The 19,035-nt window shown below is 40.9% G+C and overlaps 2 protein-coding genes across 3 annotated transcripts in view; both read left to right on the top strand.

Annotated features, from left to right (window-relative positions):
* Nucleotides 1-1,111: 1,111 nt before the first annotated feature.
* ppm1da (protein phosphatase, Mg2+/Mn2+ dependent, 1Da) lies at nucleotides 1,112-6,800 on the top strand. The gene is made up of 6 exons (XM_028420480.1): nucleotides 1,112-1,660; nucleotides 2,446-2,674; nucleotides 3,627-3,751; nucleotides 4,065-4,246; nucleotides 4,346-4,570; nucleotides 4,688-6,800. Exons 1-6 carry the CDS (start codon nucleotides 1,135-1,137, stop codon nucleotides 5,072-5,074), a joined length of 1,674 nt encoding a protein of 557 aa, XP_028276281.1. The 5' UTR covers nucleotides 1,112-1,134; the 3' UTR covers nucleotides 5,075-6,800.
* Nucleotides 6,801-8,144: 1,344 nt separating this feature from the next.
* Nucleotides 8,145-19,035, top strand: part of brip1 (BRCA1 interacting helicase 1) — a 34,879-nt gene continuing 23,988 nt past the window's right edge. For both annotated transcript variants that reach the window (XR_003671635.1, XM_028420469.1), the window contains exons 1-7: nucleotides 8,145-8,389; nucleotides 8,571-8,678; nucleotides 9,050-9,161; nucleotides 9,386-9,601; nucleotides 10,151-10,296; nucleotides 11,510-11,647; nucleotides 16,541-16,813. Coding sequence is in view for 1 of the 2 variants with exons in the window: in XM_028420469.1 (XP_028276270.1) it covers nucleotides 8,586-8,678; nucleotides 9,050-9,161; nucleotides 9,386-9,601; nucleotides 10,151-10,296; nucleotides 11,510-11,647; nucleotides 16,541-16,813 (978 nt within the window). In the remaining variant the exon portion in view is untranslated. The remainder of the gene's footprint in view (nucleotides 8,390-8,570; nucleotides 8,679-9,049; nucleotides 9,162-9,385; nucleotides 9,602-10,150; nucleotides 10,297-11,509; nucleotides 11,648-16,540; nucleotides 16,814-19,035) is intronic.

The raw sequence follows: 19,035 nt of genomic DNA, 5'->3' as shown, positions 1-19,035 counted from the left end.
GACACTGAAGTCTGAAGTTAGGATTTCAGTCATTCCAGAACACATGAAGACAGCCAGCTGACAACTTCTATCATCCTGCTCCTGCTCCCACAACTGCCGGCTATATATTTGATTTAAACAACTTTGCTGTTTAACCGGGTTAATTCACTCCTGTGGTTTTCCTGTGTTGAGCAGCACATTTTGTCTATGATGATGATGATGATGATGATGATGATGATGACAGAGCCTGGAAGCATGCACAGTTTAGAGTCTGTTATTATTATTATATGTTATAATAATAATTATATGTTATTGTTATTATTGTGTTATCGATACATTAATTACAAAATTATGATGTTATAGTCTCTGATCTTTAGATTTTTTTTAGATTTCAGAATTGAATGATGACAACAAAAACTCTAAAGTACCAGACATACAATTGTCCAGTCAGAATATCAGAAGCCTTCACTTTGTTGATGTCCAAACAGCTAAACCTGAGGTTTAAAAGATGCAACTTGACTTATTTCTCAGCAGTTGTCAGTGTGCTTGCATGGCGATAAAGCAGACTTTAAATGGTAAAAGTTCAGATAGCTTATGTTATTACACACATTTTGAAAGTTAGTACAAAGCAGAAGAAGAAGAAGAAGAAGACATCAAGTGAAGATACATTTCACAAGTTGAGATTTTCAGACCTGTGCCACCCGCTAAACAGGATTAATGACTGGAAACATATTCTCTAATTTAGCCCTTAAACTTCGTCCTGTGTTCATGAAGCACTGAAGTGACACATCGGGACTGATCCTTTTGATTGTTACTGGCTGTGGTTTGTGATTGTTGTTATTAGGAACCATCCTGATGTTTTTTCTGGTTGTGTCTGGTGCGATAATATCTGTGTCATATATTTTAATTTGGTAAAAATAGTAAGTGCGCTATAATCAAACTGTTGTCTTCCACTTGAGCCTCTGGGGGGAAACAGCTGCACTAGCGTTGCCACGTCCTTGTAGAAGAAGAAGAAATATTTGACGTCATCGCGTCGGAGCATGCCTACTACGCCTGGACATAAACAAAGGCAGGACGCTTCTCCGCAATAAACTCTCCTGTTGTTTTATATGCCCACAATACCGAAACATTGGGGAGTGTTTTATTATTGGAGACATGGAAGAAGCATTACTGATGCAAGTGAGCGTGTTTACCGACCAAGGAGGCAGGAAATACATGGAAGATGTGACCGAGGTCATCGTAGAGCCCGAGCCGAGAGACGACGAGCCGACGCCGGGTGAGGCAGAGGAGAGCAGCAGGATAGACTGCACGGTCAGTGCTCCGGCTCGGAACACGCATCAGGACTGGACCGGTGAAACCGTGGACTTCGAAAAGGATTCAGAAGAATCCTTTGAACCTGCACGAACAGAAGACCAAAGCTTAACGGTTGAAAGCTCTTTGTCGGGAGGTCAGAGCCCGGTGCGGTTTCAGTCGATTACCCCGAGCCGTTCCCGCCGCTCCGTGGCGTTCTTCGCTGTGTTTGACGGCCACGGGGGTCGCGAGGCTGCGCAGTTTGCACGAGACTATTTGTGGGAGTTCATGAAGAAACAGCGGGGGTTCTGGTCCAACTGTGACCGGGAGGTCTGCGCGGCTATACGCAAAGGATTCATAGCCTGCCATCATGCCATGTGGAAAAAACTACGTAAGTTTACCGATATGTAGGCTAAGCCTTCACTTGTAATAGACCAATACATCACCCTTTCCTCCATTCTGATTAAAAACCACCAACTCACAGACTTAAGACTGGACTCTGTGGCCTATCCTCTGCCCACGTAATACCGGGTTCATACGTTGTAGCGCCCCGCTAGCTAACACTGTGCCTTGTAGAATCTTTTATTATGCCCTATAAAGTGCTTTGTTTTGGGTGTAGAGCTACAGAAATGCCAAAAGACTAAAAGCCAAGGAAATAAATATTGATATAAGGCTAACTGTGTTAGCAAAGAAATATAATGAAGCTAACAAGGCTAGTAGTAGCCATTAGTTTACTACTACTTAGTGCAACAGAGCCTAATACAGCGGACGGCAACATATTTTTTTGAATCTTGGCTAATGTTTAGTTTATGTCCCTCAATATATATATTTTGCCATATACATTTGTAATATATATTCGTTATTACTCTGTATAGACGTTGTTTGGCTGCATTCTAGACAGAGTATGCTACGCCTTACAGACACCGGTAGTTTGCTTGGGTGTCTGATGGGACATGCCGGGGCATGTCAGCTGTTTAACAGCTGGTCACAGATAATGTCTCACAAGTGTCTGTACTGCGCATGTCCGTTATTGCTTTCATTGAAAAACCTTGCTAAAAGACACACATGACCTGACCTCCTGGTCACAGTATTCTCATCAGGCTGAGTACACAAACAAGTACAAACACAAACAATACAAACAACTAACTATTTATTTTCTGTCTTACATCTTACTAGCTGAATGGCCAAAGACCCTTACAGGCCTTCCTAGTACCTCCGGCACGACAGCCAGTGTAGTGGTCCTCAGAGGAAACCGCATGTATGTAGCCCATGTTGGGGACTCTGCAGTGGTTCTAGGTGTCCAGGATGATCCATCCGTTCCATTCATCAGAGCTGTGGAAGTCACACAAGACCACAAACCTGAACTACCCAAAGAGAGGGAGCGCATTGAAGGTTTGGGAGGGAGGTAAGGCTTGAACATTAGACAGCACACTTGTATCTAAATATTTGTGGAAAAAAATGCTACAATTGAACTTTTGCATTTAATCAAATTGCCAATGGTGGACTGTAACTTTTAACAAACAGTGGCCCACACTGATGTAGATCTCAGAAATGTCAAAAATGTTTCGTGCATTCTTTTTCACTCAGCAAATACACCAGCCGCTATCTACAACTAGGACATCAAAATGTTATCTGTCTCTGATAATGTCCTTTACTGTCTCTGGCATGTCTGTTGATAAGATACTAGTCGCAGGCTCTGTGATTGTCTGATATAAGGCTCAGCAATATGGCTTAAAAATAAAATGTCTGTTTTTTTTCCACATGAAACCTGATTTACGATGTTATTTAATTTTTTCCCCACTTTCAACAACAACACATTTTTAAAAATTATTCTCCAATGTAGGCTGTTTAAAAATAGGAAATCCTAAGTTTTATAGTGTATTTTAACTCATAAAAGTAGCTGACAGCATGCAGCGTTTTCTTACTTTAGTTTAATGTTAATCAGCCCGTCGTTGATGGATGGACTTATGGTAGCAGAAAGTAGCTAACAAGTTAGCTAACTAACTAGCAAGAGCATCAGCATTATGATTGAAGGACATTAGGAAACACAGCGCAGAATGGCACCTTCACTCTTTATCCACATGCAGTCTGGAGTCTCAGTCCAGCATTCAGCTGTCTGTCCAGTTTGTTTACATGGCCCAAAAACATCCATGTTGTTTAAAGATCTTGTATTAATGGTAAGAGCTCTCACAAAAAAAAGATGCAAAGCCCTGTACTGGTCCACAGCCTGGTGGTTGGGTGCCATTGTTTTACAGTATCAAATTTTTTTTGTGCTACAATGAGTCCATTGTTGTAGCCATGACGTTTATGTTTCCTTGATTCCTTGCTAACTTCTCTCTTTCTCTATCTGCCAACAGTGTAATCAAAAAATCTGGAGTAAACCGGGTGGTCTGGAAGAGGCCAAGGCTCAGTCACAATGGTCCGGTCCGCAGGAGCACTGTTATCGATCAGATACCATTCTTGGCAGTTGCCCGAGCTCTAGGTTAGAAAAGCAACCATCACCGTAATCTTAAAGAGTAATATGCAGCACAGACGAAGGACTAGAATAAGTGTTTTTTTGCCAGGCCATAGATATTATAAAACAATAAAATACACAATATGTCACACTTTGAATACAAATGTGGGAAATGTAGGTGGAACATACAACATGATAATAAGCCATAATAATCATCTGCATTTGATTTGAATAATTCCCAGTTCTGGATAAGCATGGGAAAAATGTGTTTCAAGACTTTTTCTCCTATTCTGTTTTCAGTCACTTGTTCCTTCAGCTAAAATGTTCTTCTCTGCGACAGGTGATCTATGGAGCTATGACTTCTACAGCGGGGAGTTTGTGGTTTCTCCGGAGCCTGACACAAGCGTAGTGATTCTTGATCCTAGAAAACATCGCTACATCATCCTGGGCAGTGACGGCTTGTGGAATATGGTGCCACCTCAAGAGGCTATCTCTATGTGTCAGAACAATGATGAGGAAATGGTGAGTGCTTACTTTTTGTAATAATAATAACATAGCAATAGATAATGTCCAATCTGATATTGCCCTATGTCGGTACAATGACGGCCTTCTGTGCTGCAGGCACCGTGTGGGGTATCCAGTGCCAGGCAGCTGGTCAGCCACGCACTGCTGCGGTGGCGTCAGCGAATGTTGCGTGCCGACAACACCAGTGCCATTGTGATCTCCCTCCAGGAGCCCGGGAGCTCCCAAAACAACTTGCACCATGAGGAGGTGCTGATCGATTTAGCCAAAGTATCACAGTGTCCTCCTGCCTCCCTGTCTCGTGCAGACACTCCTCTGCTTCAAGTAAGACTATTCATTGTTGTAAACATGTGACTCAGAACTCATCCTGTTGCTGTAAATTGTTTTATGATGCGCTGGACATTGTCGTCAATGTTTTTCTTTTACTCTCCTCCCACGCAGCGGCCTGCCGAGGCAGACTCTCCCTCTGCCATGTGTGAGCTCCTTCCTACCTTGGAGCGGCGGGATGGTCTATCAGGGAGCAACAGCCTCTACCAGCTGAATCTGTCAGACCCCTTTGCTCTAACTCCACTGTGTTCAAACAGCAGTGCTGAGCTGCCCAGTCAGTCCAGTCCGACTGACAGGACAGTTGGCAGCAGAACAGCCAACAACAAAAGAACTACGGCTGGATCCTCACCTTCAGCTGGCCAGCCAGCAAAGAAAGCTCGGCGTAGGACTGCCGATAGACCGCCACTGGTGCAACACAATGCAGAGAAGAAACAGAAAGAATCTAATAATGTTGCCCCCGTCCTCCAGCAGCATAACAAGACCACAGTGTGTGTGTGCTAAAACACATACACGCCCATACACCAACCCGCTGCCTCCCACTGTCACCTGCGTCTTCTGTGGCATTTGTGTTCCTCATGTTTGCAGCTGTCCTGCACATTGTCACTGTAAAGGTTTTGAGAGACCTTCTTAGCCTCACTTGAATACAGTTTTTTGTGTGTTTATTTTTAGATTCCCTCCTGACATACAGATTTAATGTGTCTTACTTCACCTATGTTTCTGGTGACAGTTGTTGCTGGTGTGAATATTATGCATTTTATAGCTACGTACTGATAAATATGTTGAACTGTTAATTCAAAACAAATATATATTTTTTATACATTCTTTTGTTGTACAATGACAAAACATCAAAACATCCTTTTCGATGGACTTCACACCATTGTGTACTCACCCTCTGTTTAAACATATTTATCATTTTATTTAATCACTGGAGATTTGTCTTGAATATAAAGTTCAGGTGCTGCTACAGTCACAAACCAGTAAGCTACTACATTGTGTATATTGATATATAAATATATGTAATGCGTGTTAGTAACATGTTTTCCTTTTAACATAACATATTAACCCCCAATGAAGTGTCCATTAACAAGTGTTTTTAATTGCACAGTACATCTTAAGGGATCAGTCCACCTCCTCATTTATCTGTCATGGTTGCAGTTTGTAATGACACATGTTGTCTTCACTTCCCTTCTCCACTTGTTCATACATAACGTAGGGGTTTTCTAAGTCTCCAAGAAAGCCTTTCAACAGCCTTGTGCATTTGCAGATATTAACATGTCTGTGTCAAAGATGCTGAACATCCAGGGTGCTATAAAGCAAGGACTTCCTTTGGTTCCAAGGGACTGACTGATGTTTACAATCTTTTTGATTATTTTGACTTCCATTGTGGCTTCCCTGGAGGTATCAATGACAACATGCTGTTTTACAAGCATCTCACCACATTGTTTAATCTCATCTGCAACACAATGAAATTGATTTGGGCTGGTTGAGAGGTTTCTTCAGCATTCTCCTTTTACAAGCCATTGTCCCTCCATGCTGCAGCTGCTGTTGTATTGTTACTGATGTATGCACAAGGCTCATTTGTGAGTAAATACACTCTGCATGGAGTTTTTAAGAATATTTTTTGCACTATTATGGTGACCTTAATTGTGATTGAGAAGGGAGTTATGTTTTTTAAGGGAATAATGCAGCCAGAAACAGTTGACATTGGATAATAAATACACAGTGATAAAGGATGTCAAACAATCAAATCATGTTAGAAGAGATTAGGTTGTGTGGTGTTTGGATAACATGGCCATGCCATATATTGCCTCTAGATTTGTTTAGATTCATGTGAGAAATATTCACTGTGAAGTAATAATGGTCACTAAAGAGGAAAGACTGGTGTGTCAATACTTGTTAAACCTTGTTACATGATGATGTATTTTCACTGAGCTAAGTGCAATTTCTAACATGAATTTGTAGCATTGTAGATTGGGTAGAAATACAGTACAGTATTGTACAAATTTTTTGACATGTTTTCCCTACAGATACAGTCTGTTACTTAGCTTGGAATCCCTTGGTTTGGAATTTTATATAAGACTTTTGAGAATTGTCATAAATCTTTGTCTACTCATTTACTCACATCCCCCAAAAAGCTAGAGTGCATGTGTACAGTGTAAATGTGACAAAACCCTTATCTGGAAATGAACCTATTTAAATAAAAATCTCTCAAGTAAAGTCAATACAATATTTTGCAATGTCTAATTTTGACTTGAAACTATACTATAGTAGTCCTGTATGGTCTTGTGTGCAGGACCTGGCTCCCTGACTTTATGGTGTCATACACCCCATCCTGTGTGACTGGCTCCTGGCCTTTCTGACTGGCAGGCCTCAATCTGTCAGGATAGGGAACAGGACTTTATCCAGGATCATTACAAACATTGGCACACCACAGGGCTGTGTCCCTTAGTCCCATCCTCTACACCCTGTTCATCCACGACTGCGTGGCTTCCACAAAGACAACATCATCCTGAAGTTCGCAGCCTACAGGAAGAAGGTGGCCACTCTGGTGACATGGTGTGAGGACAACAACTTCACCCTCAACACGGACAAGACCAAGGAGATGATAGTGGACATGAGGAAAGAGAGGAGACCTCATCAGCCACTGCTTATCAGGGGACTGGAAGTGGAGAGGGTGAGCAGCTTTAAATATCTGGGGGTCCCCATCAGTCAGGACCTCACCTGGACACTCAACACCACACAGCTGGTGAAGAAAGCTCAGCAGCGGCTGTACTTGCTGAGGAGGCTCAGGAAGTTTGGGATGTCGCTAAAGATCTGTAACAATGGACTGTACCCTGCACATACTGACTGTTTACATACTGTAATGTTAACATGCAGTAACACAGTAACTGCAATATTGTTTATTTATTTATTGTTTTATGCATCTTACTATTCAATAACACATGTACCATGTTATTTACCTTCATTCTCTGCTGAATTTGCACAACAGCTGATGAAGCACATATGCACACTTATGTATATAGCTCTACTTACTTATCCATAGTTTATATGGTTTAGTTTATGTTGCATGCTCTTTCAAATTGCCCTTTTTGTAAATTATTAAACCATTTATGGCATTCAGTGTGGACAGCAAAGTAAGAATTTCATTGTTTCCCTACTGTGATCGTGAATCTGAATCCACATTTTAATATCAATAATATAATATTATATATATTCTTCTGGATACAATCATTGTTACTTTGATGTTCTGAGAGAGCATATATGCCTTAAAAAACTTGAGAGGGCTGGAATTGTCCTTCCTCCTTCCTAAACCCAAGCAGGATGTTTACTACCGTTACATCCGTTTTATTCTTTATTTAAAATAAAAGCATAGATGTAAATTAACAGTATCTTCAAATTAATTGTTTACATTACATTAAACGTATTAGTAGCTGCCAGGTTACATATATATACACACATATATCGAAAAACCTGCCGTTGTGCCTTGTTGTCCAACATACTGAATAATATTTGAAACATATAACTTTATTTTGAAAGTACTTTCAAGCCCTAATGCTTACTTCCTGTTTAGTTCCCAGCTCTGATTTAGGAAGCGGGAAAAGGCACAACGGAGAGTATAGGGCCCTAAACAGCGTGTGTTCATCAATGTTGTGATTTGTTTACACGTCACAACATTTTGTCTGATCAGCCCCACCAATTTAAACATGGAATACGGATACCAGTGACGTACAGACAACAAAGTAACCGCGGAAACCCTCAGCCTTAACGCTTGCTAGGTAGCCGATAGCTAACAGGTGACAGCCTCTTATAGCTCAGGTGGGTGACAACAGACTAACAGGTGTGAAATAACGTTTGTCAAGCAGTAGGTAGTTCTTAACAACGAACTAGATGTATGCCACTGTACCGTAAACTAAACCAAGGACCCTATTTTAACGTTATATTGAACATTCGTCAGTGTAGCGTGTAGCTAATGTTTGTTTGTTTCACTTTTGTGAAGGAGGGACAGAGAAACATGGCTACATCCCCTGTGGAGTACACCATTGGAGGGGTTAAAATCCACTTCCCCTGTAAGGCTTATCCATCCCAGCTGGCTATGATGAATTCGGTGAGTATATTGCTGCTAAAAGTAATTAGTTACTTCACTTATTAACTTGACTGTAGAGTCTTAATGTGCTATACAGCTGTTATCTATATCGTACATATACACACGTTAGGGTTAAATGGATGTGTCTGTCCAGCTCATTGTGTTTTGTATTGATGCACAACAGCAGTATACCCACAATATGCAGTGCTGTTCAAGTTTACAGATAACTTAAACAGTATGTAAAAGTATGACTACTCTCAGAATGAGACCAGGTCACACAAATGTATGCTACATGTGTATTAGGCATTTGTGATTGAGTAATCAGCTTTCCTCCACACTGCACAGAGTTTTCTCTGTGTTTTCCTCAACTGTAAATGTGCTTCCACCTGCAGATAGTACGAGGGTTGAACAATGGGCAGCACTGTTTGCTGGAGAGTCCCACAGGAAGTGGAAAGAGCTTGGCCTTGCTCTGCTCTGCTCTGGGCTGGCAACAAGCTCAGTATGGTAAGTGTGTTTTAATGGAGAGCAGCTAAAACAGGAAATTAGTTTGTAGTGACTACTGTTATACCAAAAAAATCATTGGTGATTACAGGTAATTACAGCAGAGCTATGTTAAACAAAAGCTACTGTTTCCTATTTTCATAAATGACATATAAACTGTTTGAGTTTGTCATTTTGTGAGGGTCATTGTAACTGACAGTTACATCTGTTTCATTGTGTAATTACAGCTAAACTGCGAGGAGTAGATGCCATGGAGGACAAGAGCCAGTCAGATAAAGACTTTGGAGACTGTAAGAAGCCTGAGGCCCCTACCCCATGCCAGTGTGTGTGCCACAGCAAAGAGGGCAAGACCGCACCTACAGCAGCAGCCGACTCTGCTGTTGTGGACCTTACCGAGTCACCCTGCAAAGAGATGGGCCAGCCGCCACCAGCTCCAGGATGTGGTAAGTAATTCTTCATGCTACTGTAAAATCACAGTGGAAACACTGACTACAGATTCAGCTCACTGGTCCAGATATGTCACAGAGGTACACGTGTGTTACCTCACTTTGCCTGTGCCTATTGTGCAATTGAGTGAGTTGAATGATGATGACAGAGCAGGAATGTTTTCAGTAGGTATGCATGATATTTTCAGCAGCACATCAGACGGTAGACGTCGGCCAATAAGATGAAGATATGACCAGATATGTTGACACTGACTATATGTCCTGTTTATAGAGGACACATCGGCAATAATGTAATTATGTTAATACGCCTAAAAGGGATGAGTATGTTGTTACAGTTGGCTTTTAACAATGGCAAAATCATTGTATGAGTCAGTGTTTTGGCAGATGATATATCCAGTATGACAAATAAATGATTCATTCAAAATAAACCTAAACATGTTACATTTGTTTAAAACAACTCAGATAATCCTTGGCTACCGAAAGCTAAGGTGTCATTTGTCTTGCTCTGTATAATCCACTTTTTACTGTGTTCTGGTTACATTATAGCGCCATTATCAGAAGAATCCCAACCTAAAAAAGCATCCCTAGCTTCTCGCCTGTCGCAGAGGTTCCAGGCTTCTCTCAGCTCTGACAATGTCATAGACGATGACTTCAGGCCAGACAAGAAACGCATCCGCACTGCTGAGAACAAGGTAAGCATGGCTTGTTGAACACAGTTGTACATACCAAATGTACGTTATATTATAAAAATGGAGGAGATTTTGTTTTTACATTCTAAAATTCCATACAAGTCACTTTATCATTTGGTGAGACTTAATCATCAGTGTGGGACTACACATGGAAAGTAGCCCAGGTACCACTGGCCAAAAAGCTGGCCTAAAGTTTTAGAACACCACAATTGTTCCATTTTTTTTACTGAAAATTCTTTAATGTTTCATTGTACTCTGAAATGACAGCAACAAATACACAACTAAGAAGTTAACAAAGAAATCCTGGAATCTGTTTATAAACCATTTTGACTCAAAGTAGCCACTTTTGGCAGATATAACCGCTGAACACACACGTGGCATTCTTTCCACAGTGGAAATCAAATATTCTTCTGAAATTTCTCCAGAAGTTCTTGACAGTTATTTAAAGTTATGTGACACTTGTAGACATTCTTCTGTCCAGTTCATCCAAAGCCAGCTCGATGGGGTTTAAGTCTGGAGACTGCTGGCCACTCCATGTTTTCAAGCTTACCATCTCGTTATTTTTTTTCTAAGGTAGTTCTATCATGGCTGGGACTCATGTTTTGGGTCATTATCTTGCTTTAGGATGAACCCTTGACCTAGAAGGTGCATACCAGATGGTACTGCATGGCGCTGCAGAGTGTTGTGGTAGTCATTTTGGTTAAGGTTGCCTCTCACTGTGAAACATGTCATTGACCCTGGATACAGCAACACTGCCCCAGACCATCACATTTGTCACACACTGGGGAATCATCATTTTGCCTACTGGATGGCATACAACAATCCTGCAGGAGGAACCGAAGGTTTCAGATTTGGGCGTGATGAACTTTTATTGCTGCAGAACAGCTTTAAGTTATTAACCCATTTCTTGTTCCTTAAAAAAAGCCTTTTTGTATTATTCTGAAATGTACATTATTTTACAATTTTACTCTTTTTAGCCTCTGGCAGTTCACCACTTACCTTCGTACCATTTCAAGTTACGGGTATTCATTAGACTTGAACTGCTTGAATGAAGAAACTGGAAACATTAGGGTGTTCTAAAACCTTTGTGCGGTAGTATCATAGATAAGAATCATGAGAAATTATGATGCATATTCTGTACACCAGCAATAAATGTTCCAAAGTGAATTTGTGGCTGTTTAGCTGAGTAATGTGAAGTTTTCTGTTTGTTCCTCAGAGCCGCAAAAGACAGCGCCTGGAAAAAGGAGTCATATTCATAGACGATGAGCCAGAACTGGAAAACGAATCCTCAGGCGCTCAGAGTTGGACAGCAGAGACAAACAGCCAGGCAGCTAATTTGTCTTCATCATGCTGTGTGAGTAAACTCCAGAAAAGGACTGCTGACACATGTAAATATTGTAGATTTATACAAATTTAAATATCTTGATATGAAAAACTCGAAGGCAAGGACAGCTCAGTATGAACACAGGAATCAGTGGTTTAAAATATAATATTTTCTAATGTCTACTATTTCAGCCCGTGGGTCAGTTTTGCTGATCCATCCACTATCTATTAACCCGCTTCATCCTGCAAAGTGTGGGATGGTCCAAGCTGTCCTAATTCCAGCAATAATTTTGAGACCCAATTCATTTTACTTGGAACAATAATACATAAATACTTTAATTAACATAAACATTACAAAAAAATGTAAGTCAACATTGTCCATGCACATATACTTTTCTAAGTACTGAACAAGATGCAGCTGCATCACAATCTGTTAATAATCTGCCCTGAGAAGTGTCCAACATTTGAATGACACATTGTCTTTAGATTATGGGCCTGTTTCCCAAATCCCCATCCCCTATGTCCACTGGGTGGTGCTGTGCACCATCAAATTGTAAAACAGTGGTAAAATGTTCAAATTTGAACAGGCTTAGAGACACTGACCATGTGAATGAGATCACCTGTCTCCTTGTAGAAAAACTCCATAATAAGTAGTGACATAATAAAGTAATGAAGAAAAAATATATTCTTTACACTGTATAAATTGACTACATGATTAACAGTATCACCATGGCAATCTCTTTATGTTAAAAGTAGAGAGAGATTTTTGCACTAAATTCATTTTTAATCCACCTAATTGATTTACAGTATTATACAGAAGGAGTAAGAGCACTATTCAGCTCTATATGTGCAGGCAAAACAATTTAAAATTCAACAGCTCCACAAGCTGTAACATAACTGAACTTGTTTTTATTTCTTAATATTCTAATTTTTAGAGTTTTTGTCCTGCCCATTGTGACCATCCCAGTTTCATGAAAATCAGGATCAGGGTGGCCTCCCGTTTTTTATATATATATTTATCTGCTTGTCATTCCAAAACATCAAGTGCTCACATTAGACAAACTGCACTTGTCAATGATTACATTTGTGTTTGTGAATAGCTACAACCTATAACTGATTAATAAAACAGTTTTGATTGGGTAGGTGATGAGCTTTCAGATTTATTGCAGGTATGTGAGATCAGCTTGTGATTCCATCCAGCCATCTTCAAACCACTCTATCCAGGGCCGGGTGTGGGGGCAGCAGTCTAAGCAGAGACACCCAGACTTCCCTCTCCCTGGAGTCTTCTTCCAGCTTATAATTGGTGGTGCTAATTAAATGTAAATATTTTGAGGTTTAATGTGCATTGAACCTGTTTAACACTTCTATAATGTGTGTGTTGATAATTTTGGAAACCTTGAACCTTTACATTGAAGCCTCAGCCCTACTGTGAACCATGAATTATCCTGAGTGACACTGTTTTCACAGTGAGAAGCAAAAAGAACCAAGGTTATCATGCTGTTTGTGGTGAATATTACATGTGCAGGAGATCTTTCCATTTCCATTCTGTGGCCATAGAATGCTGCTGCGCGGCTAATAGAGGTGGTTAAACTCTCACAAAAGCATCTTAACCTGCCACAGGTGTGTGGCTTGGATTGTGAGCTGCGGATGGTGGGAGGTGGAAAAACTGGAGGAGGGAAAGTGAAGTCGAAAAAGCGCGATGGTCTCTGGTTTCCCTGCAGCTACATGACCCGGGCTCTTTTGTCTCACGAGCGCTGACTGACGGCCTGAATGGGGCCCTTTGAAGCAAGCTCCAGTTTTAATTAAGAGGGTTTGCCTCGCTTGGGCCGCTGATCTGTGAAAGCCACAGGGATAAATATTGAATGGGGTTCACCCGCTGGTTACTGCGCCCGAGGGATAAACAGGTGCTTTGGAGGGCAGATATTTGCCAGGGCCCCTACCTGCACTGTGTGGTCATATCAGAAGGAGGGGGTGTTGGGTGTCATGTCTTCCGAGGTAGTGGCTATTGAAGCCCACCCTTATTGGAATGAATTCCAAGCCCTGGAAAGCTGTGGAATGAGGAGCAAATTGGCGTCCAGTGAGAGGCGCCAGTGATACCTACGTGATCCACTGCCTGCGGCCCTTCTGTGCCCTCTGACTGGCCCCATGGAGTGTGAGATTTCCATCTCTCAGGTGTTGGCAGAGAGTATAGCAACAGAAGCCTACCTGTGAATATTCGGAGGTGTTCAGTAACACCACTGACCTCTGTTCTGTCAATTCAAGAAAGCTTTAGCCGCTGCATACACTTACACCTGGCACTGAAACTTAGTATACCTGCACTAAGTAAACTTTGTTATACCTGAAGAAACTTTGTAATCCCAAAGTACACCTGTCCTATACAGAGTACTTGTAAGTGCTGTGGTAATTAGAAATGGGTTTCATCATGTAACGTGTTGTTTGACAGTTAAGGTGAGGGCATTCTCATCGCTACTAGCACCCAAGGAGCAGCACCATTGGAATTGTTCTGTGCTGAAAGAGCCGGTATGTTCTCGTTGTGAGCAGAGCTGGCGTCCCACTTGCCCCTTTTGCCAGTTATCTACATTCCTTTCTAGGGGGTGTCTGCTCTGGGCTGTGGGGCCAGGCTTGAAACCTTGTTGTCCTGGCATCTCGGGAGGCAGCCATGTAAAAGGATACTCTTGTGTCAGCTGTTTCCTGCTGCAGCTTTTGACAAGGGCCTCTATTCATCAGCAAGCTCTTGTACACTGCCCCAACCCACCCCTCCTCCCCCCACCTGCCAATGAATAAGTAATTATTGGCAATCTTGGGGCAGGATATTTGGATGGTTCTATTTAATGTGGCAGCAGCAGGTAAGGTGATCGGGCCCAGGGCCCAGGCTGTGGAGCGTAACTGTTCCAGAGGAGAAAGGTAACTTGAACTGGTGTTGGGGCCCCGCAGCACCTCTGTTTATTTTTCACATGAGCTCAGGGCTCGTTATCCCTCTTAACTCTGAGAGGCGGCTCTCTAAGGGCTCTCTTTGGCCTACACTCCATCACACATTGTAATATTTGATGGGCAAACATGCTTGGAAAATCTGAGCCGCTGGGTAACTCGAGCTACTCGTCTGTCATCAGAAGTGCTACTTTCTGATCCCTGTGATAAGGTGCAGTGTGTGACATCACATGCCATTCATTCTTACGTGGAATCATTCAGGTCATTTGTAAAGGATTATGGAAAAACATGTTTACTTTTTATTAATAAGAAGTCATTTTAAAGAGAACCGCAAGTGCAAAGGTGTGTATGTCAGTGTTGACCTTTTAGTTTGGGACCATTACTTGTTTAACGGTGTAAGGGCCAGAATGTCAGTGTAGATCCCTACAGTCATGAAGCTGCCTCTTAGGATTTAACAGGTGGCAGCCAACATATTTCTATTGAAACTGATGCATTTGTGTTTTTTGTTCATTCACACAGTGTGATTGTTTTAGGCAGGAAAGAGGGTTTGGTAAAGCTGTGACCCAAGTCTGTCTTACCCTGAAACTGAAGTAGGTAGTAGTATTGAAAATTATAAAATGTTATTTTTTTTACAATTTCACGGTCTAAAAAAAAGTTTGGGAAAACTATGTTCAGCCCACGGCCAACTAGAGCATGCCCAGACATGCACACAGATGGTAATTGGTCTTTAATTATTAGTCTAGTATGTTTTGTAAAAAAACAAAACAGCTGGCTTTAAATTAGTCTGTAGAAGGACGATTGCGAGTACGTGTGCACTGATAGTGATTGGGCTTGTATATTGGGTAATAAAGCACACATTGATTAACTTAAAATCAGCAACTCTTACCCCCTTACACACGTGTCAAATTCAGTGCTTGCACCTGTGCACACATGCTCAGGATCTCTTATTCATATAAGAGTTATATGATCCATTTCATGCACAAGAATAACTGGTATATGCAATTGTGTTTTTCAGGAGCATTAAAAATTGTTTTCAAGTTAAGAATAATTTGTAAAAAATACCCAGACAAGCAATCCAAACAAAATAGTTGAATGATCATGGTATAGTAACAAAGTACCCCGCTTTCACTAGAACAATGGGGCACATTTAAAGCACAGAGGCCCCAATTTGACCACGCAAAAAATATGATCACGCTCTAACATCAGCAAACCATTGGCTTGTTTTCATAAAAAAACAATTTTTACAATGTTATTCAATATTTAATTTTTTATTTTTATTTTTAAAAGGTAATCACAAGAGAAAACAACAAAATAAAATGGCCTGTATGTACATGTATTTGTACATAATTGAAAAAAGTAAACCAATAATGTGTGTATATCCGAATTTATAGCCAGCAAAGTGAAAGTTAATTATATGTCTGTTACTATTGTTCATGATAAATATCATCTTGGTTTGGTGAAGCAGGTGATCAGATAATGTAGGTGAGTTAACACCTGAACAGTCAAAGCACTTAAAAGAGCTCCACACATAAGCAGGATCAGTTTCATAAGCGGCTACACTTTTTCTGTGAGTGGAAGGAAAAAAGAATCCACCACGTCACTGGACGGTCAATTATGAAGCAGCTAGATTTTCTCAGGCATCACAATGGAGGCCTATCCTCTTTCAGACCCAGAAAAGGTCAACTAGTGAGGAGTGACAGGACACCTTATGTATGGATACAAATTCTTTATGCTTCTCCATGTGTGTTTTTCAAAAGAGTATACAAGGCAGTCTGTCTGAAGCCTATTCAGACAATGAATAATGGTGTTGACATGCTTTTTATACTGTAACACAGCCAAAGGCTTAACACTGCAAATGGTAAGGTTTTAATTCATGAATGCTTGAAAACATCACTGTAAAACACAACATACAGTTAGTTACAGTTACACTAAAAATGAATGGAAGTATAAATGGGATCAGATGTTCTGATGTAGTATTTATCCCTGTGCTCCTCAGGCCCCCGAACCCTGCTCCCGCTGCCCATGTGCCTGCACCAAAGATATGACGAAGGACAAGGACAAAGATGGCAGAAAGAAAATTCCCAAGATCTTCTTTGGCACCCGCACTCATAAACAGATAACTCAGATTGCCCATGAGCTTAAGCGCTCCGTTTACTCCGGCGTGCCCATGACCATCTTATCCAGCAGAGATCACACCTGTGTTAACCCAGAAGTGGCGCCTCACTCTAGCCGCAATGAACGATGCAAGGACCTGCTGGAGGCCAAAAACGTGAGCATGAGCATTCACATACACACATGAGAAGATACTGAAGCCATATGATTTAGCTCAAAAAACACATGATATTATAATGTGGGATTGACCAAACTCCTGTATCAGTTAGATGTCCTGGTTTATAGATTTGATTACCTTTGGATAGAGACGAGCTAGTTAATGCCAGTTTATTTGCTAAGTAAGCTATTTCTAGTTTAATATTTACTTTTTATATTTGAGAGTTAGCCAATAAGGTCTCAGGAAAACATAAAATAGACCATTTTATTTGCCCTCTAACTGCTGAATTACAACATAAAACACACACACAAAACACAGTTTTACAGTTTTCTCAGATTTCACTGTATTTGTCTCCCTCAACACACATTCACACCTGACTTCACAGCATCGCAGCGTTTTTCATTTTCACTATAGTGGTCCCTGACACAGAGCAGCTATTATACTGCTACAATATCCACAATCTGTTCAGTAGACTCTTTTTTGACACACAAAAATGTCAAGGGCCTTTTCAAAACATGAGACACTTGTAACCCCCCTGTACTGTCCTAAGTTTAGGCGCCTACTGTAATGAGGGCAATTACGCTGTCATTGGAGGTGTTTGCCTCCCATGGCAATTGTCTCACTTTGTCATATGAAATGGCTGGCCCATTCTTAACCCCTCACTAGAATGTGTGTCACTGACACTGTGTGTCTTCTTCACCTCAGGGCCCAATCTAGTCAGTGCCAGGTTTCAGACACTCAGTGATTCATACCCAGAAACGTTCAGCTAATGTCGTCCTCAGTCACAACACCCGCCCTCCGTTTTAAGTGTGCTGAAAACTGTCCCGACGTTCCTAAAGGCTGTTCATCCACGCCCCATCCCTAACTCGCCTTTCACTGAGCAGACAGGATCTAGTGTCGGCAAAGTGTCCAAGCTTACCAAATCATTTTGAAAAGCAGACATCATTATTGTGTCTGGAGGTTACCGGGTCCACCGTTGTACTGTACAGTGCCACCTCATAAAGAACAGGGTGGGACATCTAAAGCTGCACCTCCACTGACAGAGTAATTGGGGCTTGGTACATGAGATGCTTCTTCTATACATGTTGTCTACATTCAGTGTGTTAGTGACAGGACATGAGAGCTGCTACAATAGCTGGAACATTTGATCACAGGCAGCCTCTGAAATACTGTATGTCACCTCCGGTCACAGTGGTGCTTTTCTGTGGTGCTTTTGAGAGGAAACTATAGTACATTTGCATTTTAGTTCTGTTTTATCTATTCTCTCCTGCAGGACCTTGACCCTAACCACAAACCAGTGTTAATTTTGGCAGCAAATTTTAATTTAGTTTTTGTTTTAGGCTTGTGACTAAAATGTAATTTTTAGTCACATTTTAGTCATCAACATTTTTTAACTTGACTAAATATCATAGAATTTTAAAATTCATTAAAACAAAATTATTCATTTAAAAATCATAAAATTCTATTATATATATATATATATGTCATGGAATTATTAAGGTGTGATTGTGCAATAAAAACAGACACAGCTTTAGCTTTAGCATTTCTTTATTTAATTGCTGTTAACCTTTTCAGAAAAGAACAAAAGCACCAATGAACAGTGACCTGCTCTCCCTGAATACTCTGTTCATACGCTGTTCAGTCATGACCTTCTTCATGAAACTATAGCAATACTTCAGTGGCAACTTAGAAAAAGTGCACATGCTGTAAAACCATCAGCATTTGTCATGTTTATCTTTGAACGGATGTTCAGATGACTCGTCTGCAAATGTTTGCAAACCATCTTGTTTGTCTTGACATCAAACGTGTCCATATGTCTGTTCTTCTCCCGTTTCTGCGTTACCATTCATGAGTACGCCTTCTTCCAGCATCGCAGGGCTACATCAAATGTGTCCTTATGATGCAGAGAGATCACTTCTGACTGGCTCTCTGCCACCGTTCCCTGATTCGTCCCCCCCTTCCACAAACAAAATTTCCTCTGGTTGGATCTCATCTCCATCAATAATTTCGTCTCGTTTTTGGCATCATGTGTTTGTATTTAGTTGTCGTCTCATTTTTATCAGCAAAAAAAGGGCGTTAACAAAAACTATGACAAAAATGATTCATCAACAAAATGAACACTGCCACAAACAAGCTCCTTCTTTTGTTCAAGGCGTCCTTTATTTTATATATAATTGAGACATTGTAGGTGCCTACAATACATAAATTGCAATACAAAATGC

This window comes from Parambassis ranga, chromosome 13 (assembly GCF_900634625.1).
Source record: "Parambassis ranga chromosome 13, fParRan2.1, whole genome shotgun sequence".
In the NCBI taxonomy this organism is placed as follows: domain Eukaryota; kingdom Metazoa; phylum Chordata; class Actinopteri; family Ambassidae; genus Parambassis; species Parambassis ranga.
Note: the sequence above shows the minus strand (reverse complement) of the source record. Positions and strands in the feature narration are given on the sequence as shown.

Coding starts and splice junctions, on each gene's coding strand:
- ppm1da (XM_028420480.1), top strand. CDS start 1,135: ATGGAAGAAGCATTACTGATGCAAGTGAGCGTGTTTACCGACCAAGGA. Junction 3,752..4,064: donor GGCAGTTGCCCGAGCTCTAG/GTTAGAAAAGCA, acceptor TCTCTGCGACAG/GTGATCTATGGAGCTATGAC. Junction 4,571..4,687: donor CAGACACTCCTCTGCTTCAA/GTAAGACTATTC, acceptor CCTCCCACGCAG/CGGCCTGCCGAGGCAGACTC.